This window comes from Astatotilapia calliptera, chromosome 17 (assembly GCF_900246225.1).
Source record: "Astatotilapia calliptera chromosome 17, fAstCal1.2, whole genome shotgun sequence".
NCBI lineage: Eukaryota > Metazoa > Chordata > Actinopteri > Cichliformes > Cichlidae > Astatotilapia > Astatotilapia calliptera.
Genome location: NC_039318.1, coordinates 31,574,243 through 31,593,553, shown reverse-complemented (window position 1 = coordinate 31,593,553; position 19,311 = coordinate 31,574,243). Strand labels below are relative to the sequence as shown.

General features: G+C 38.0%; 2 protein-coding genes across 2 annotated transcripts in view; one reads left to right on the top strand and one right to left on the bottom strand.

The window, feature by feature from the left end:
• tfec (transcription factor EC) overlaps positions 1-3,229 on the bottom strand; it is a 43,529-nt gene extending 40,300 nt beyond the window's left edge. Inside the window, exon 1 of the mRNA XM_026148086.1 lies at positions 3,192-3,229. The gene's annotated coding sequence lies outside the window, so the exon portion shown is untranslated. The remainder of the gene's footprint in view (positions 1-3,191) is intronic.
• A 5,350-nt stretch (positions 3,230-8,579) lies between these two features.
• Positions 8,580-18,458, top strand: LOC113009224 (aldose reductase-like). Its single transcript, XM_026147418.1, has 10 exons — positions 8,580-8,764; positions 9,763-9,930; positions 10,050-10,166; positions 10,259-10,336; positions 11,203-11,325; positions 16,349-16,455; positions 16,765-16,846; positions 17,015-17,098; positions 17,192-17,274; positions 17,383-18,458. Exons 1-10 carry the CDS (start codon positions 8,699-8,701, stop codon positions 17,423-17,425), a joined length of 951 nt encoding a protein of 316 aa, XP_026003203.1. The 5' UTR covers positions 8,580-8,698; the 3' UTR covers positions 17,426-18,458.
• Positions 18,459-19,311: the final 853 nt, after the last annotated feature.

The window sequence follows — 19,311 nt, the reverse complement described above, 5'->3', positions numbered from 1 at the left end:
CTCATCATCACCTCCAATCCGCTCAAGCCTTGCCTCCCTTTGAGCTTCGCTACTTATTTTCATCAAGGCTTCTCTCCCCACCTTCTGCCTCTCTCTCGCTCGCCGTCTTATCCACAGTGGGCTTTGTCACTGGGCTGCCATGTATTTAGGAACCTATTTACTTGCTTTTTCCACCCCTAATTCTCTCTTATTGTCACTCCCAGCATCCCACTGCGTCAGGAACAAGGCCTCCACAAGAGTTTTGTTCTCTGTGCCCAAGACATGAATCACTGAACCAAGATAATGATGAAGAGCTCAGACACACTGCAGATCAAGCCTCTATCACCGATCGTGCCAGCAAACACACACCGCTCGTAGGAGGTCATTATTACAGAGGGCTTTCAGTTTGTCTGAAGAGCCGAGGTATTACAAACCTGTGCGTTTTAACTGGTCATCAAATTTTGGGTTAGATTGCAGTCACTTAAATAGGGTTTTGAGATCCATGCAACAATATTTATTCCAATGTCACTTTATTATGATTCTGTTTTCATTCCATTAAAGAAAAAAAATTAATAAGCTGCACTGGGTGATGAGGTCCACCTATAAAACATTAAGCTCCGAGAATTCATTAAACCTCACAGCATGTCTCTCAGATGATGATAATAACATTACATTTAGCTAATCTCATATAATATGATCTTTGAGGCCTAAACAAAATTGTGACTGAAAACTGTTTGCCACATGTTAAGAAGCCCCAGATATGCTTGTCTGTATTAGTCCCACTAGCTGACAACGTGACATATAGAAGCTCAAAAATGATGATAGCGAAATCAATTTAACTAAAATAAACTTAAAACCAGAGGGGTCAATGCAAGGTCAACGGAGAGACTTGACGGTTGTTCTGTGGGTACATTTAATAATAGTTATGAAACAGATTAGGTTTTGTGAAAAAGAAAAAGGGGAATCGGCTTTTATTGTCTAACAAATATGAAACTGCTGGGAATTTTTGTCACATAAATAAACCAAAACAACACTCACCTGGGGCTAACCCTTAACCACAGAATCATGAAGTTGATACTTGTGCAAACTCATCCCTGTGGTTGTTATGTGTCTGCAAAATAACTGCCAGGATGTGCGTTAATTATGAGATCTCCAGTTAAAAGTATACATTTTTAAAACTAATGCACTTTCTCTTCTCTAACGCTTGCTAAACTGAATGCTAAAAGATGAAAATGATAATTCTGATGAAGGAACAACAACAGAAAAGGGGATGAAACACATGCTAAAGCATGCTCGTGCATTGCCGAAAACAACCCCTCTCCAGAGATGGGAAACAGAGAGGTTCTGTATGTGTCAATCAGATCCATTTAGTGACATCAAAGAGCGGATTCAGGAAGAAGCTGTTGAGAGTGGATGAGCATTCACCTTCCCTTTTCATCGGTCAAGGGCCACAGCTGAGAGGAGGTTGCCACAGGCTCACTTTGAAGTCAGTCCTCAGAGCAGACAATGTTTACATTCTTCCAGCACATTACCCCATTAGCCCATCATTTCTTACAGACATCTGTCTACCGCCTGCAGAAATGGCACCTAGAACCTACTACTTGAAGCCACATGATACTGGGCTTGGTCTTCCAGGTTTCTTATTCTTATTTTTGTTGTTTCTCAAAGCCGAGATTATATTTTTTCACAAAGTCTTAACAACCATGTGTAAACAAATATGTGCTTCTGAGGAGGTGAAACAGACCAAATTGTCATTTTCATATTATCCACAAGGTGGTGCTGTGGTGCTCTCACTTACTCACTTCAGAAGCTTTAAAAAGAAAGAACAAAAAACCCCAACTTTTATTTCCTTCTTGAAACTGTTTTGCCCCCACAAACAGAAGAAACAAATCCTAGAATATTTGAAAGGCAGAATGAGTGTCAGTTTTCAAATGTCATTACTGACAAGTCATGACTCAGAGAAGAATGATTTCTCAAAATTGCAAAACATATGGAGGGCAATGAGTGCAGTCAGTCATGTCAAAGTACCACTTCCACAAAGCTGCACGCTACTCCATATTTGCACTCCACCCTTTGAAGATAGACTGGAATTGCAGCGCTGCACACATCTGTGGTGCTGCACACTGCACCCCTGCACACACCACTGACACAATTTCTTTCACCTTCTCATATTTTTGATTAAAAGCCATACTGAATTCTGTCATTGACCTTTTAATAACAGCTAAAAGCCCCCAAACATAACTGGATGCAATCTCGTAATTATACCTTTTATGATCATTTCTGTTCATCATACTGCTCTACCACTGATCTTCATTGTGACTCACTGTCCCATTAGTCTTTTACACACATCCCCACTCTTTGCCACACCGCTCAGTCTCTCCACGCTTTTTTTTTCTCTTCCCCAAGCCCCCACGCTGCACACGCACTCCAAAAACAACATTCCCGTGATGCAAGATTAGAGAAGTTTTTCTTAAAATATTGTAAATAATATCAGATGACTGAAAACGAGGAAGTCCCCCATGAGGAACTTTTCCCGCTGTGTCATTCTGATTTCTAAAAGCGGCACCCAGACAAACATACACAAACAGACCACATGCCCACGCGATAATAACTTGTTGTTAGGTTGCAACTGGAAACAAAGGATGCAGTGGGGCTTGATGCAGCATGGTTATCTTGTCCAAATATTAACTTTACTTTTAAAATATGAATATAAAAATGAATATAATGAAGAATCAAATTATTTTAGTGTATAGCAGCAAACTAAAATATCCTCATTGTGTTACATAACCATCTCTGAGATGTCCCGTCTCAGAAATATGAGAAATGTGAGCCTTGCGTAAGAAAAAGTTGAGCATTCGAGTTATCGTAAAATGATTATGCTGACACCACTCAATAATCTTAAAATATGAGCAACATGTTTATATCTCAATAATGTCTATCCAAATTGCTTACATTTCTCAGCACTATGCTCACACGTGAGCACAAAATCTATTTATTTAAGAACCCAATAAAACATACCTGCCTACCGGGAAGTATCAAACTTCCTGTTAAACAGGATGTTACTTGTGGAGAAGTGAAGGACAATTCTTTCTCTTCATCACACATGACAGCAAGAACAGGTGATACGCATTATACATATAGAAGTAAAATTATAGCCTGCACAATATTAATTGCATTCTAGTGTGTCTGTCAAAGAAAACATTCTCATTTACCTGTTTGTTTGGACTCTTTGTTGAAAGTCTCGTTGGTATATTTTATGTAGCTTTTCTATATCCAAGTGCAGCTTCAGTTTATCCAAGTCAAAGTGCTTGTTGACGTGTGACACATGGAAGCCCGAGCCAGTGAAAGGGCCCCAGATTTAAACCAAATTCTATTTCCTCTTTTCAAGCGGGGTGCAAAGGGAAGCTTTTACGTCAACTGCCCCTCTGCCACTCTAACAGGAAAAAAAAAATCACAGATTCTTGCAAGTCATTGTGTGACATAATGATGGTTACTTTAATCTTAGCGTCTTAAAGTTTTATGTGAAAAGTGTAAAGTGGTGAACAGAACTTACTTTATACCTGACTTTGAGGGGTTTTTTACTGGAAATTCTCAACAAAACCACAGTACTTACCAGGTAAATTACACTCCAGCTGATAATGCAGCATGCTGCCTCACTTTGATATTGTTGTCAAGGTCGACACTAAAAATAAAGGCTTGACTTTCAAGTGTAGACAGAATACTGTTAATTTCATATTCTTGAGACAGTTTGTTCATAACTGATCAGGACTACTTGAAATATAAGAACAAAACACACAAGTGTTTTCGGTCAGCTTTATGAAATTGTGGCATTTGGTTCCAGATGGAAAGGGCTTCAACACTGCATTCACGGTCACACTGTAATCTGCATGATAACAATGATGAACAACCCATCAGGGACGATTTAAGAGAAAAAGCCTTCAAATTCCCCTTCAGATGCATGTTGATTGTGTTTATTCATGGCAGTTAGGTTGATGAGGGAGCAATATGGAGGAGGCTGGATGGACACTTGTTACGCGTTACCGTTAAAATAGCAGACATCTCTTGACAAAGAACAAACAGCAAAGGCAGACTGAAATCAAGGCGTCTGTGAAAGCTCTCAGGAATGCAAATTCAAAAGCACTTCATTACTTGCTTTTTCCCTGCAATCTTGTGTCTGAGAGACTGAACTAAGTGGTTAATCAAGCCAAAAACCAAACCTCGTCTGAGGGGCCAGAGAGGAGGCACCTCTGCTCGCAGACAAGGCCAAAGCTGTGAGTATGTCAGCACATGTGAAAATACACAACTATGTGTTTTTAGAAACTCATAAGAAAAGGATAACACTCAAAAATAATTATTATGAGATATCCGTGACTTGTTTTTGATTTTGATACTCTGTGGGTAATTTCCTTGTTAGAATTACGGGAAAAGTACTGGCATCTAGATTTACCAGCATTTAACTGTTATTTTGTATTATATCAACAATAACTGTATTTGTTTTTAATAAGTCTCTGTCGAGAGTACAAGCTTTCTAATACTGTCAGCTTGTCATTCTATGGTTATTTCAGTGTTCCTACTGTTCTCCCTATGAACAGTTTAATGTTCTTGCCCATGTACCATGCAGTAAGTATCTTGTCTTCCTCGAACTAGCACATGATGTTAGCTTTTTCGCAACTCCCATAGGTTACAGGAATGTTGCTGTGGTAAATTTTCCAACAAAAACCCCCAAAGATGAAGTGATTAATCACTAAATATGATTAATCACATATGGAGGAGGGTGTATGGACATTAGGAAACTATTAAAAACCTACAAAGTCTTAACGCAACACATCATCTTAAACTACATTGTCCCTATCAAATTAAAAACTGTAAGCGTGTTGTGATAATGGCCCATTATAATGGAACGCACATAGCACATTCACCACAATTAAAGTCAACACACTGATTATTAATAAGAAGGAAAAAGATGCTGAATTATACCATAAGACAGTGGTTTTCTCATCAACATCAGCATTTACAGTATTCAACTGTATTCAAAACACACACAAAAATGGTAGATTACTTTATTATTACTGTATTTTTATTTATTTTACATTTTTAAAGCAATTTGTTACAGTGTACAACTCTTCTACTCTTAGAATGAGTAAGTTGGATTATTTCTATGACATGTACTGTATGACAGAAAAACAAACAAATACTGTAATGAATCCAAAGGGAATTCAGTCAAAACGTCAGAGATGCTGTCGGGTTATGTTAGTACATAGTCCTTTTCACACACACAATCCCTAACATTATTTAAGAAAAAAAAAGAGTCTGAACTATTCTGGTAGAGATAGATTCTTCTCTTTCTCGCTTAATCAGGGTCTTAACACAATTTTAAGGCTATGTGAGCCTTCACACACCAACAGAGAGGGCACAAGTCCTCTGTTGTCTGAAGTTAGATGCATTAACACGATATCTCAGGATGGAACTTGAGCACTGATGTTCCCCTTCAAACTGTCTTAACTGATTTAGTACCATAAAAGCGTTCGATTCGTTTTTACATATCTCTGTAAAATATGATAGAAAAAACAGTCGTGAATCTGTGACTGCGTGCGTGAAGTGCACGCTCACATTAATATGGTAATTTTATACATACTGTATATCACAAGACATGCCCCTGCATTAGTCAGTAGAAACTATCCAGCAACATCCTGTAGACTAAGTGCCAAAATATGTTCAACTTGCTGCTTTATAATACGGATAAAAGCTAATAAACAGTATTTATTTTTGTAGTTGATTAAAAATTACCAGCAATCGCCAATCAACTAATCAGCCGATTAAGTAAAAGCTTTAGATCTAAATCTATTTAGACTGTCTGCTGAATTTAAATATCAGCTGGATTATTCTAAGTTTATTCTTCCTTGATGTCTGCAGGGCTCGAATCAGCCCAAATTATCTCCCGTGCCTCCAAGAACATGTAATGCACCTGACAAATGACCATGATTTACTTATGACGTAGGGATTTCTCTCCCTGATCTTGTTATTGTTCAACAGGCGGAATGTGCGGAATGCCAGTGTGTGAGTGAACTCAGCGAGAGCCGACACTCGACATTAGATTTATGGGTGAAGATTATGACCCAGGGCGCTCTGGCAGAAACAGAGAAAAAGACAGCAAAGCCAAGGCCAATGGTACAGACGAGAGGAGGAGAGAAAAGGCAGGGAGAACGGAGCAAATGCCAAGAAATGAAATGAGGTGTTTGATCTCTCCAGGACAGGCCAGGTCTTACCCCTGGAGTGTCTGATCTGATGTAGAACCACTGAAAGCACCTCCAGCTGCACAAGGCATTCATTACAGCCACACGTACTGGAAGAGGAGAAATACATTGGAATCTATGTATTTATTTGTGACGCCCCTCTCTGCCCGTTCCACTTCACCATCCTATAAAAATCTATCTGTTCTCTGCAGATTCTTTGAGAATATACTCCTCCAACACAAACCTACCCTCTTTGTCCAAAAGTTTCCTTGAGAGACACTCGGTTTAACTCGAAGCCTCTGTTGTCTCTTCAAATGCCCGCTCGTTTTTCTTTTCTTTTATTCTAATCGATGCACTTGGCAAAGTGAAACGGTGTCTGCCTGCAGACGCAAAATAAGAAGCTCTGAAATGAAAACCTCCCTTTTAGGTGGCAATTGTATGTGGCTGTATCTTCGTCTGGTTTACCTGCGGGTCTTTGATCCTGACAGTGTGCGACTGCGTTTGATTCCTGGGGTACTTTGACAGTTTGCAGGCTGGCAAAAGGCCCTCCAGTGTCTGAAGTTAGATCAGAGGAGAGAGGGCCTGAAAAGCAGGCGTCCAGCTGGGAGAAGATCAGAAGAGACACAAACTTTAGCGAGAGCCATTGTGAGGTACACAGTAGCTGCTGGCTCCCGTAACTTTTCTCTTTGTGTGTGTGTGTTTTTCTTTTTTTCATATGGCTATCTTCTCCCTCTCTTATCTTCGTCGCAGAAGTTGAATGGCTCAGTTAAAGGTCTGCGAGGTTTTATCTGATTTCGCCAAAACAAGTCACCTTGTATTTGTTCCCTCTTTCAACTGTCTCTGAAGGTTTAAGGCCGGTGTGTGCTGAACAATGCTACACATCCTCTTTAAGAATTTAGTGTAAGAATATAATGAAGATCTCCTAAAAAAAATAATCCTAGAAACATAAAACAAAAGTCTTTAAATATCACATCCTATGTCCAGTCAGTGTGCTTAGAATAATTATTGTAAATTGAAATTAAAATGTAAATGTGAGCATGAGTTTTTGGGAGCCTCAAGTTAAAATATCAATCATTTCATTTACTGTAATTACTGCGTACACTGACAAATGTCTAAAATTATGGAACTGTATTTCCTTTGAGCCTCAGTTGGGTGATTTGAGGAGACTGTTTCACAGATTTGTAAAGCGTAACGGTGCCCTCTAGTGGTGCAATGGTAGACTCGAACAAAATTGAAGATAAAAGCAAAGAGGTTTTATTTTGCCAGTTAGTTCTGGAGTTTGGTTAGGTGAAATCATATAAATGCCACACTGCAAGACAGAAAACAAAACTGTGCAGGTATCGTACTATGCAAAGGTCTTGACCTGTCCCTCAATGTCTTTATATTTTTCTTCCAATGAGTCACACTCGGTTGTATTTTTTAGGTGGCCTTGGACAATAGTTCTCCAGATTTTTCTGAACTGTTCCATATTATTTCTTTGGATTTTGGCTCCCTTTTCACTTATTTGTCAGACATGTCCTTTTACCTCATCATAATAATTATTCAAGCATAAAAAAGGCACCTAACTCAAGAGATGAACCAGTATTGTTCCTGCACATAACAGTCAACTTGGCAAAAAAACAAACAAACAAAAAACCTAGCTAAATGTTGTGTTTTTATGCTATTTGTTATTGGCAGCCTGTCAAAAACTTTGTTGCAGATTCTTTAGTTAAATCTATTAAAAAATACCCCAAAAATTAGTTTTATTAGTCCCACCTGTGGGACTAATAAAGGTCATCTTAAAATGTATTTCTGCAGAAACAAGGTGATTCGTGTTACCCAAAAACTCTACATATCTTGGTGTGGTGTGCAGTGTGTCCTTTATTGAGCACAAGTTGCAGGCCTAAAAACTAAATTCTCTGGCTATTGGAGACTAACTGAAATAATTTCTGAAGACTACTTAAAAAAAACTACCAGAAACGCTTGCTTGAAAAAGTTCAGTCTGCATTAAAAAAAATAAAGGTGGTGATACCACATACTGACTGTTAGAATTGTACAAACTGTCTTTTTGTTTCATTTTCATCTATGCTTGTTCCCATTTTCCTAGCAAAATATAAAGAAATGAGGGGTAGTATGAGATTTTTGCACTGTACTACATGTTTTATTGTTTGTTTGTTTTTAGGTCAGTATTTTCTGGAGCATTATCCATAGTCCTTCAGTATTTTATTAATATTTATTTCTAAGTTACTTACGATTGTAAAGGTACTTGAGCTTCCCTTTAAAAAAATGTCAATCAATGTAAAATGATGCTGCTTATCAGTAAATACACTGGAAGGTGCGTGCGACTGCCGCCTGTAGCACATCCTGCAGAAAAGAATTAAAAGACATCATTAATCGATCGATCGACGATGCTAGCGATCTACTAGCTCTCTGCGGTGCACTTGGCATTTGCTCTCGCTCGTCGTCTGCTTTCAACCACATTCAGGTTCTGCTCGTTCACTACAGAAATGGCAACTTCAGTGAAACTCAACACCGGTGCACAAATGCCCATTTTGGGACTGGGGACGTGGAAGGTGCGTCTGCTTTCATTTATTATGCCGTCCGACTTTGCACAAGTTTGTAGTTAGCCTTTTATGTAGGCTAACATGCCAACAGAAAATATGGTTGGAGGACGAATAATGGCCGTTTAAAACAAGTTTCTATCGTATTATCTTTCGACATTTCGAGGTAAATTGCATATACCGTCTACAGAAATTACTGCTCGACATTATTTTCACTTTAGGACCCCACCTTTGGGAGTGGAGCCAACCTTGGCCGAGTTTCTAGAACCATGACAAAGTCTGTGCGAAGCTGGGGCAGTCCTCTAATGCCCCACGTTTGCTTCACTGTTATTCAGTGCGCAGAATCAAGAGTAGTTTAAGGATTTGTTACAAGTCGTGCTACGTAACTGCTGCTGAAACACAGCTGATACATTTACCCTGCTTGTGTAAACAGTAAGGGCAGCAAGTTTAGTGTACTTGAAAGCTGAGATCGCTGTATTCTCCTTTTAGATATATATATCCATCCATCCATCCATCCATTCGCTACCGCTTCTCCTTTTCAGGGTCGCGGGGGGCGCTGGAGCCTATCCCAGCTGTCATAGGGCGAAAGGCGGGGTACATTTAATGAATATTAAATGTATTGACCTTTCCTTCTTAAATAAAGGATGGAAATTGAATTTGTCCCCCAGATGTTGCTTTTAGCTAAGTGGGTATAATGGAAAAAGTAGCAATTAACATTAGGAAAACAGTTAGACTATAGCATCACTGGACGAAAGGTATATGTGAAGAGGACACGAGACAAGGGCAGTGTAGATGTAACCTATTTAGTGGTCCTTTCCCAACAAGACAAAATCAGGAACTGGAACTCGTGTTTTCTAAGTTACATTTTGTGAAGTGTGCAAAATGTTATCTGCATAGAGACAACAGGTCCATGTATAAGTCTACCATGATGTTTTGGTACAGCAGTCTAAATGATTCTTTTAACTGCCAGGGTGAAGTACCACAACAGCTAACCATCTCTTGTTTGTTAGTCTCCACCTGGCAAAGTTGCCGAGGCAGTGAAAGCAGCCATTTCTGCAGGTTACAGGCACATCGATGGTGCCTACGTCTACCAGAATGAGGTAGAGGTGGGTGAAGGTATCCACACTATAATCAAGGATGGTGTGGTCAAAAGAGAGGATCTTTTTATTGTAAGCAAGGTGAGCTATTGGTGCAAAAAGTACCTTTTTTTGTTTGTTTGTTTGTTTGTTTGTTTGTTTGTTTTTAAGATTTTATACTAAATTGATGAGCAGTGCTTATGTGTGCTTTCATTTCCCAGCTGTGGTGTACTTTTCATGAAAAGTCCTTGGTTCGGAAGGGTTGTGAGAAGACTCTCAGTGATCTTAAACTGGACTACCTAGATCTCTATTTAGTGCACTGGCCCATGGGTTTTAAGGTAGGACCACTTTTGTTTTAAACATAAAAATATTTTAACTCTTTGCTGCCCTCATCTTGTTTAGTGGCATATAATCCTTTGTCATGTTACAGGCAGGTGATGAGCTTTTTCCTTTGGACAGTACAGGACAAAGCATCAGTGATAACACCAGCTTCCTGGAGACATGGGAGGTAAGTTAATAAGACTGTGTGGGATAGATTACACTTTGCCATACTTATAGTGCTGTGCTAATAATTTTGTGTATGGTGTGAGGATTACAGAGGTCAAAGTATATCACTTTAGTGACAATGGCAGACTTCATTTTGTTTTGTGGAGGTAAGAAATTGCGTTGCGTGTCAAACCAGGAAAAACTGCACCGAGAATGTGTGACAGGGTCAGTCATTTTGGATCAGGAAGGATCGTGGTTTAAGGGAAAAGATGGTCATGTTATACAGATACACGGCACTAACATTTATCAGAAATGTCTTCATTGGCACATTATTTCCTCAGTCCCATCTGCTTCCAATCAGTCAGCATTTTTTATGCAAGACAGTTCTCCTTGTCACGCTGCACAATGGGTAAACCACTTCCTTGACGTTGACAAAAATGAAATAATGAAATGACTAGTCCAGAGTCCTGAAATGAACCCAACTGAGAACTTGTGGGATTTTCATTGAGGACAAAGTTATGGCCGAGGAAACCACCACAGTTATCAAACAGTGAAAAAATATGGGAAGAGAGAAAAAAAACAATTCTGCAGATATACTGAGGTAATTACAAGAAATAGGCCTCCACTACTTCCAACTTTCTTTTTTTTCTGTAGCCATTAATAATTTCATTATTAATGAAAATATCTTTTCTGCTTCAGTGGTTACTTGTCTGTAATTCTGATTAGTTACTTTTATTTATTTTTTTAATCTGTTTTTAATTTTTCAGACAAAATCATCATCTTGAAGGAAAAAAGGGTTTTATATCATTGCATATCATGCGTGCTCACACCAAAAGTCCTTGTGCACCAAAGTCCTTGTGTTTATTTTTTTATCCCAAATGTTCTCAGGGAATGGAAGAGCTGGTAGATGCTGGTTTGGTCAAAGCTATTGGGATCTCCAATTTCAAAAAGGAGCAGATTGAAGCCATTCTCAACAAGCCGGGCCTCAAATACAAGCCTGCCAACAACCAGGTATGCTAAATGATTTGTATTGTATAAAATAACCGTTTCTGTTTGTTGTTGGAGTTAGCTGTTGTGAAAGTTAAATACTCAGGGCTATGAAGGAACAAGAAAACATTAATGTTTCATGCTTGCTGTTCTTAAAGGGCAAGAGGCCGTAATAGCATTATCTGTCTCCTCCTGTGAGGCCTGAGAAATAAATGTCTTGTTAGTTCATGATGGGCCGCAGCAGTTTCCCCTCAGGCTGGGCCAATTAGTTGAGGTGACCTTATATTTTTGTTTGTTCTCAGAATCATGGTTTACCATCAACGTCACGTTGTGTCTTATATTAGATTTCATTCATTTCATTCATTTATTTATTCATTTTCAGGCACAACAAATACCTATATTGAACATAAAATACACAAAACAAAAAACAAAACTTGCCTGAAAAAGGAGTGGGACGAAGAAAACTTATTAAATCCCACCCCTATACTCACTCATCAACAAAAAAAACCAATAAACTTCCCGCAGCTACGCCCATCATTGCATACAGACCCATCAACAGCCCCGGGCAGATACAAGCATCTAAGCGGCAGCTCGCAACCAACAATTAGAGCCTTCATAACTGAATACAGAATATATAAATTATAAATTGCATTACCACAGGTAACAGGCAGTAATAACTACAAGTAACAGACACACATACATATACATACATATATATCTACACACACAAGTACATATATGTACATACATACGCACACTTTATTTTTTATTTTTTATTTTGGAATCCATACCAGCAATGGTAAGAGGACAGACATTACAGAGCACACTAAAACCCATCATTGAGTATACTGTGACCAGACCAACTGTTTGTAGAGAAATTTAAATCTATGAATATTTTTGCATTGTTTCAATTGTAAACTCAGACTGTTCCAGATTTTCACACCACATACAGACACACAAAAGCCTTTACGGGTTGTTCGAGTTCTGGGTAATTTGAATTCTCCAAAGCCTCTCACATTATAAACCTTTTCTCGAATTTCAAATCTAGTTTGTAAATTTGCCGGTAAAAGTTTATTAAAAGCTTTATACAAAATTATGGATGTATTGTAATTAACCAGATCCTGGAATTTAAGTAACTTTGCCTGAAGAAAGAATTTGTGAGTATGATCTAGATAACCAGCCTTGTGAATTATACGCAGTGCTCGTTTCTGTACTGTGACTAATGGATTAGTTGTATTTTTATATGTATTTCCCCACACTTCCACACAATATGTAAGATATGGAAGAACCAGGGTACAGTACAGAGTACGAAGTGCATCTTTATCAAGGAATTGTTTCACTTTGTTCAAAACTGCGAGGCTTCTGGAAATTTTGGTTTTTATGTGTCTGACGTGGGGTTTCCATGAAATTTTGTTATCAATTATAACTCCCAAAAATTTGTTTTCACTCACATTATCAATTGGTACACCTTCAATGATAATTGGTAATTCTATATTATATTTTAAATTACCAAAAAACATTGCTTTAGTTTTATTTATATTTAATGATAATTTATTTATGTCCATCCATTTTTTTATTAATTTTAGCTCCCTGTTTACAGTCATTACAAGATCAGTATAATCATCGCTACTGAAAAATATGTTGGTGTCATCTGCGAACAGTATGAGTTTAAGTACTTGAGAAACATCAAAAATATCATTTATGTATACATTGAAAAGTTTTGGTCCCAACACTGACCCTTGGGGAACACCACATGTAATACCAAGTTTCTCTGAATGGTAATGCCCTATGCTAACATATTGTTCCCGACCTGTTAGGTAACTTTTTAACCAGTTACCAGCTTTCCCTCGAATACCATATCTTTCCAATTTATCCAGTAAAATTGAGTGATTGATTGTGTCGAAGGCCTTTTTGAGGTCAACAAAAATACCAACTGCATATTTATTTTTATCCAGTGTATCAGTAATTTCTTCTACTGCCTCAATTATCGCCATTGAAGTGGTTCTTTGCGTTCTGAAACCATACTGACCAACATTTATTATTTGATGTTTTTCAAGGAATTTTTCTAATCTTGAATTAAAAAGTTTTTCTAGAATTTTTGAGAATTGAGGCAGTAGAGAAATAGGCCTATAATTGGTAAAACTGTGTTTGTCATTACTTTTATATAGTGGTATTACTTTCGCAATTTTCATTTTTTTTGGAAAACAACCGGACTGAAATGATAAATTACAGATATATGTTAAGGGACTAGCAATATTCAGAATAACCTGTTTAACTACAGACATATTTATGTCATGATAATCCATTGAAGACTTACTTTTACATTTTAATGTGATATTTATTACTTCTTGCTCATTTGTAGCTGAGAGGAACAGTGAAAAGGGATTTGATTTTATATTACTGATATTTTCATTTTTTTGACACGGGATGTCCGCTGCTAGTTCAGGGCCAACATTTATGAAGAATTTATTGAACCCATCGACAATATTACTCATGTTGTGATTTTCACCATTTGCATCAGTAAAATATTCAGGATATGATGTTCCAGAAGATCCTTGTTTAATTAAGTTGTTTAACACATCCCAAGTTCCTTTTATATTGTTTTTATTTTCATATAATCTTCTTCTATAATAAAGTTGTTTGCTCGTTCTTATAATATCAGTCAATTTATTTCTATATGCTTTATATCTTTGTTCCACTTCTTTTGTTTTTACTTTGATAAACTGTTTATACAGATTGTTTTTCTTTTTGCAAGCATTAATAATTCCTTTTGTGAGCCAAGGACTTTTTATCTTTTTTTTCTTTGTCATGTGTTCATTTACAGGACAATGTTTATTGTACCACATAGTAAAAATATCTAGAAAATTATCATAAGCCTTGTCCACATCTGACTCTTCATACACCGAACTCCAATCTTGTTGTGCTAAATCGAAATTGAAGGCATGAATTGCTTCTTCATTTATTGTTCGCTTTGCTATCATGATCTTGGTATCTATTTTTTTTTAAATCACAGTCACACAAAGTAAAAACTGGTAAGTGGTCAGTTATATCACAGACAAGCAGGCCACTATTAATTTGGAAATCCATGACATTAGTAAAAATATTGTCAATAATAGTGGCGCTATGTGAAGTTATTCTGCTTGGCTTTGTTATTGTTGGATATAGTGATAAGCTGTACATTGTGTCAGTAAAGTCATCAATGGCTTTTAACCTTGTTGGATTTAGCAAATCAATGTTAAAATCACCACAGATAAATAGTAATTTTTGGTTCACCGAAGCAAACGTTTTTTCTATCCATTCATTAAAAGTGTCAATACTTGAACTGGGTGTCCGATATATACAACTTATTATAACATTTCTCTTTTTTTCATTCATAATCTCAATAGTCAAACATTCCAAAATTCCATCAATAGCCATAGACATAGTTGTTACAACATTATATTTTATAGAGTTATGAACATATATAGCAACCCCGCCGCCTGCCTTATTTAATCTATTCATGTATTTTAAATCATATCCATTCAAACAAAAATCTATTCCTTTATCGACATTGAACCAAGTTTCAGTGATGGCTATAATACTAAAGGGGCGAGAAAATTGTTGCAAATAGTCCTTAATGAAATCAAAATTAGAGTACATACTTCTGCTGTTAAAGTGAATTAATGAGAGCTTCCCGTCTAGGTTAATTTCTTTTTCATATTGTTCCTGAGTGAAATAATTACAATTTTTAACAAAAGAAGAGAGAAAGTTACTTTCAGAATCTATTTCTGGATCTATTATATTATGCTCCTTATATTCACAATCTAGATCAATTACTTTCTGTTGAAGAACTAATTTCAACGTGTCCATGTCATTTCCTGGTGTAATTGATACATTGGTGTCAGTTATACTTGTCCAGATCCTCCATGTTCCTCACTATCAGTACTTTTGCCTCTTCTGGTGTCCCGTTTAGCTTAATGAAAATCTTACAGTTTGTTACCCATGTATGTTGTATTTTACCGTTCTTCTTCAGTTGCCTTGCCTTCCTCGCGATGTCTGCGTTTTTTCGTGTCAGATGCTCATTAATGAAAACGTCCGTGCCTTTCAGTTTGCGTCCTTGTTTCAGCAGTGCGACCTTGTTCTTCCGATTGACAAATCTCATAATGATGGCCGGCAGTCTGTCACTCCTCCTGGGCAGTGAGTGACATGCTTCTATGTGCTCCAGGTCCATCTCTATCCCCTTGCTTTGGAGGAAGGATGCCACCTGTTGCTCTACCGAGCGGGTCTCCTCGTCGCTGGGCTCCCCGACGTTCCCGGCCACCGCGCGCTCGTACGCGCGCGCGGCTTGATTTTAATACCGCTGATGACCACGTCGTTCGTACGGGTGTACTGCTCCAGCTCATCCACCCGCCGCTCGAGATCCATGATCCGTCTGTCCTTCTCGGCATTTTGGAGGCGTAGCTGTTTTACCTCCTCCAGAAGCCCCAGAAGCAGCTCCTGCTGTGCCCTGACTCCGCACAGCGCTCCGAGGGAGGTTTTAATGTCCTCAACCTCCTCTGGTGTTGGGCCTTTCTTGGGTGGCATACTGAAGCGAGAGCACGAGGCGGCCACCACGAGGGACCCGGAAGCGGAATTTCTGATGATGGCGCCTGGCTAGGCCTGCTGGCTGATGATTAAAGCACAATTCTTTTCCTTTTTGTCATCAGAGCACAGCAGTGCTATAGCTGCTTATCAGGAAATTTATCACTGAAAATGATGCCAAATGGATCCAGCAGACTCTGAAGGCTTATGGTCTTGTATCTTCTTCTAAGCCAGTACTAAAATACTTCATTTAACCATGCTAAGAGTCTTTATATACAAATATTAGTCCTTTGACAAGACATTCAATGCAGAATTTTTAAGTGAAGCTGTTTTTCCTTCTCTTTTCTTCAGTCATTTAATGGAAATACTAAAGTGGTAATAATAATAAATAATAATAATAATAATATGTGCATCTTTTGAAGGGGTTCAGTGAAATGATACATGCATAGATTTATCACTCTTATTTGCTTCTCATTTTTCCCACTAGGTGGAGTGCCACCCATACTTGACCCAGGACAAGCTGATCAACTACTGCCACTCCCAGGGTATCTCTGTGACAGCTTACAGCCCCCTGGGATCCCCTGACAGACCATGGTCAGTAGGCATGGCAAATATGTTTGCCTCAAAATGACTTCAACAGGCCTTGAAAAGTGACCAAATACTCCACACTCACATTGGTTGATTCCCTTTATAATATTTATCAATACTGTTCAGCGTATTATATCCCTTTAGCGAGTTTCAACTCATGACTCTTGTTCCTCTTTCTCTCTGTGGCATATGTTGTCACGAGTTTGATATTAAGTAACAAGCCAATGAGACCAGGGTCTCATTTATTTATTTTTTTACAGAATACACTATTTTGTACACAGAGAAAATCTTATTGAACATGTATTGAAAATGCAGGGCTAAACCAGAAGATCCCTCACTCCTGGAGGATCCCAACATTAAAGTCATTGCTGAGAAACACAAGAAGACACCTGCTCAGGTACAGCTGTCCTTCTGGGCAGAACATGCCACTGATATATTCTATTTTATTTTGAGTAACTTCTATACAAGAGAAAAAAGTAAAATCAATCTGCCTGTTGTACTCTGGAACATTATATTGAGCTTAATCACCTTATCACGTTAATAGCCTGAATTCTTTTATTTCCAGGTTCTGATCCGCTTCCACGTCCAGAGAAATGTGATTGTGATCCCTAAGTCAATCACACCGCAGCGCATTCAAGAGAATTTCCAGGTCTTTAGCTGGGGAGATTGATTATCCTTCCATTTTGTTACTTAAACTTCTTTTGATTGGGTCATTATTCTTATATTTTATACACATTTGCAGGTGTTTGACTTTGAATTAACTGAGGAGGAAATGAAGACTATACTGGGATTTAATAGGAACTGGAGAGTCTGTCCAATGCAATGGTGAGACAAGATAATTGTGTGCGCTTTAAACAAAGAGTTGTGAGTTGGATAACAGGGAGTCATGACTTGAATTTCATTTTTTTCTTTTCTCCCTCTCTCTCTTTGTAGTGCCACAAAGCACAAGGACTTTCCATTCAACGCTGAATTCTGAGAGGAAAACTGGAAAGTTTCCACATGTTAACGCTGGGTCTTTGTTATTGCTTACTTTCCTCTTCTTTATGTGTTTATGCTGTTGGGTTATTGCATATAAAATCAATCAAATCTGGAAAAAAGTTCCCACTTCACACTCAAGCACGTGAAAGTTATTGTACAAAAGAAGTCAGTTGACATGAGGGGTTAGGTGGAAACACTGATTTTTATTTTTATTTTTTTATTTTATTTTTTTTCATGGAATGACCCTGCTGTAGCTTTGACTCCTTTTACATTTCTCAGGTAAAAAAACACCTGCTTCCTGTGTTACCACTAAAGTTTATACACACACTCCAAAGACAACTTGATGCTTAATTTGATCTTTGGGTTATTATAACATATAATTATGTTTTGGATTTTGCACTCCTGTAGTGGCATATTGGCATTGAGCCTTGGGGTGAAGTAAATGTATTTGTTAAGTTACTGAAGAGAATGAAACATAGACTTTACAATGTCATTTAGTTTGTAGTTTTTCATGTCTAGTAGTGTCACATGCAAGAGCAATCTTAACTACCTTTAAGCTTTCATGTCCAACAATTTTTAAAAATGTATTTCATTTATATAGAAAATTTGATTTAATTTGCATTAAACGTGAAACCTGCAGTCCCTGACAGAGGCAAAAAAATGGCGAATTTATAAACTTATCTCTGTGAAGCACATGTTGCCTTAGAGTCATGCCATACAGTATTTGGTGCTTTGTATTACTGTGTATTACTGTGTTATAATGGTGTGGCTTTTGCTTCTCATGCTCGTTTTATTGTCGAGCAAAGCGAGCGCGTTCACTCCACACTAGGGTCTGCCCATCTATCTGCAGTGAAATCTATTGTCAGATGGAGGCAGTGTACAAGTTATGTGCTACAACCGGTCTGTAGGCCACTCTTTCTTGTGTTGTTGCTGTTCTGCGAGCCGGCCGTAGAAAAGAGCGAAGTTGTAGGATACAAAGAGCTGACGTTAAACTGAGTGTTTAAAAACAATTAAAAGTCTTACTCCTGCCATTGTCTGTGCTTTTCATGCTTTGTTTTATGATCTTTGAAGTTTATTTACTGTTCTCCGTTTCCCATGAACCCCTGTGTTCCGTATTCCGGTGCACTTGTCAACCAGCTGTCAATAGCCAGTCACATAAGTCATCCACTTCCAGCGACATACAGTCAGGATCTTCGAAGACTACCCTGCAGCACGCTTGTTAGAGCTCTTCTCCCCCTGTGTAACTGAAAATTGTACACGGATAGGTACATTTGTGGGACTAGAAATCCTGCTTCAGTTGTTGCTAGTTTAATAAAGTCCCGTGGAAGAGAATAAAATAATTATATTTAAAAATAAGAAGGAAGGACCAGCCCAAGCAGAGATTTATTGTATTCAATTCAGGTTTATTTAACGTTAACGGAGATTTGCCGTGTTAATGCGGTTATGGCGTTAACGTCATGTTAGTGAGATTAACGCTGGCAGCACTAGTATAAATAAAAAGAAGCACAATGAGGAACTGTAAAATGTACAGCTCAAATTGGATCTACAAAAAGAATAAAAACTTCATAAAAGAGTTTATGAAAGTTGGCTACACTATTGTATTTCGTGAATCTGTTCACTCCCATAAAGTGATGCTAGCATTGCATCACCACACAGAAGTAGCAGTACCTATTTGGTCTTTTAAAAAATAGTTTGTCTTATGAATGATTTATGAATTAAACACTCTTGGCCCACAGGCAACATGTTTAACATTCAGGGCATATAGTTGTAGAGGTTTCTGTCATGTCAGCAGGGTGCTGTCATCTTGTTGCTCTTGGGCAGCAAACTGCATATTTTCTTATTACACTGTCTTTTCATTTTTTTTAAATTATGTATTTATTTTAA

Coding starts and splice junctions, on each gene's coding strand:
- LOC113009224 (XM_026147418.1), top strand. CDS start 8,699: ATGGCAACTTCAGTGAAACTCAACACCGGTGCACAAATGCCCATTTTG. Junction 9,931..10,049: donor ATCTTTTTATTGTAAGCAAG/GTGAGCTATTGG, acceptor TTCATTTCCCAG/CTGTGGTGTACTTTTCATGA. Junction 10,337..11,202: donor GCTTCCTGGAGACATGGGAG/GTAAGTTAATAA, acceptor AAATGTTCTCAG/GGAATGGAAGAGCTGGTAGA.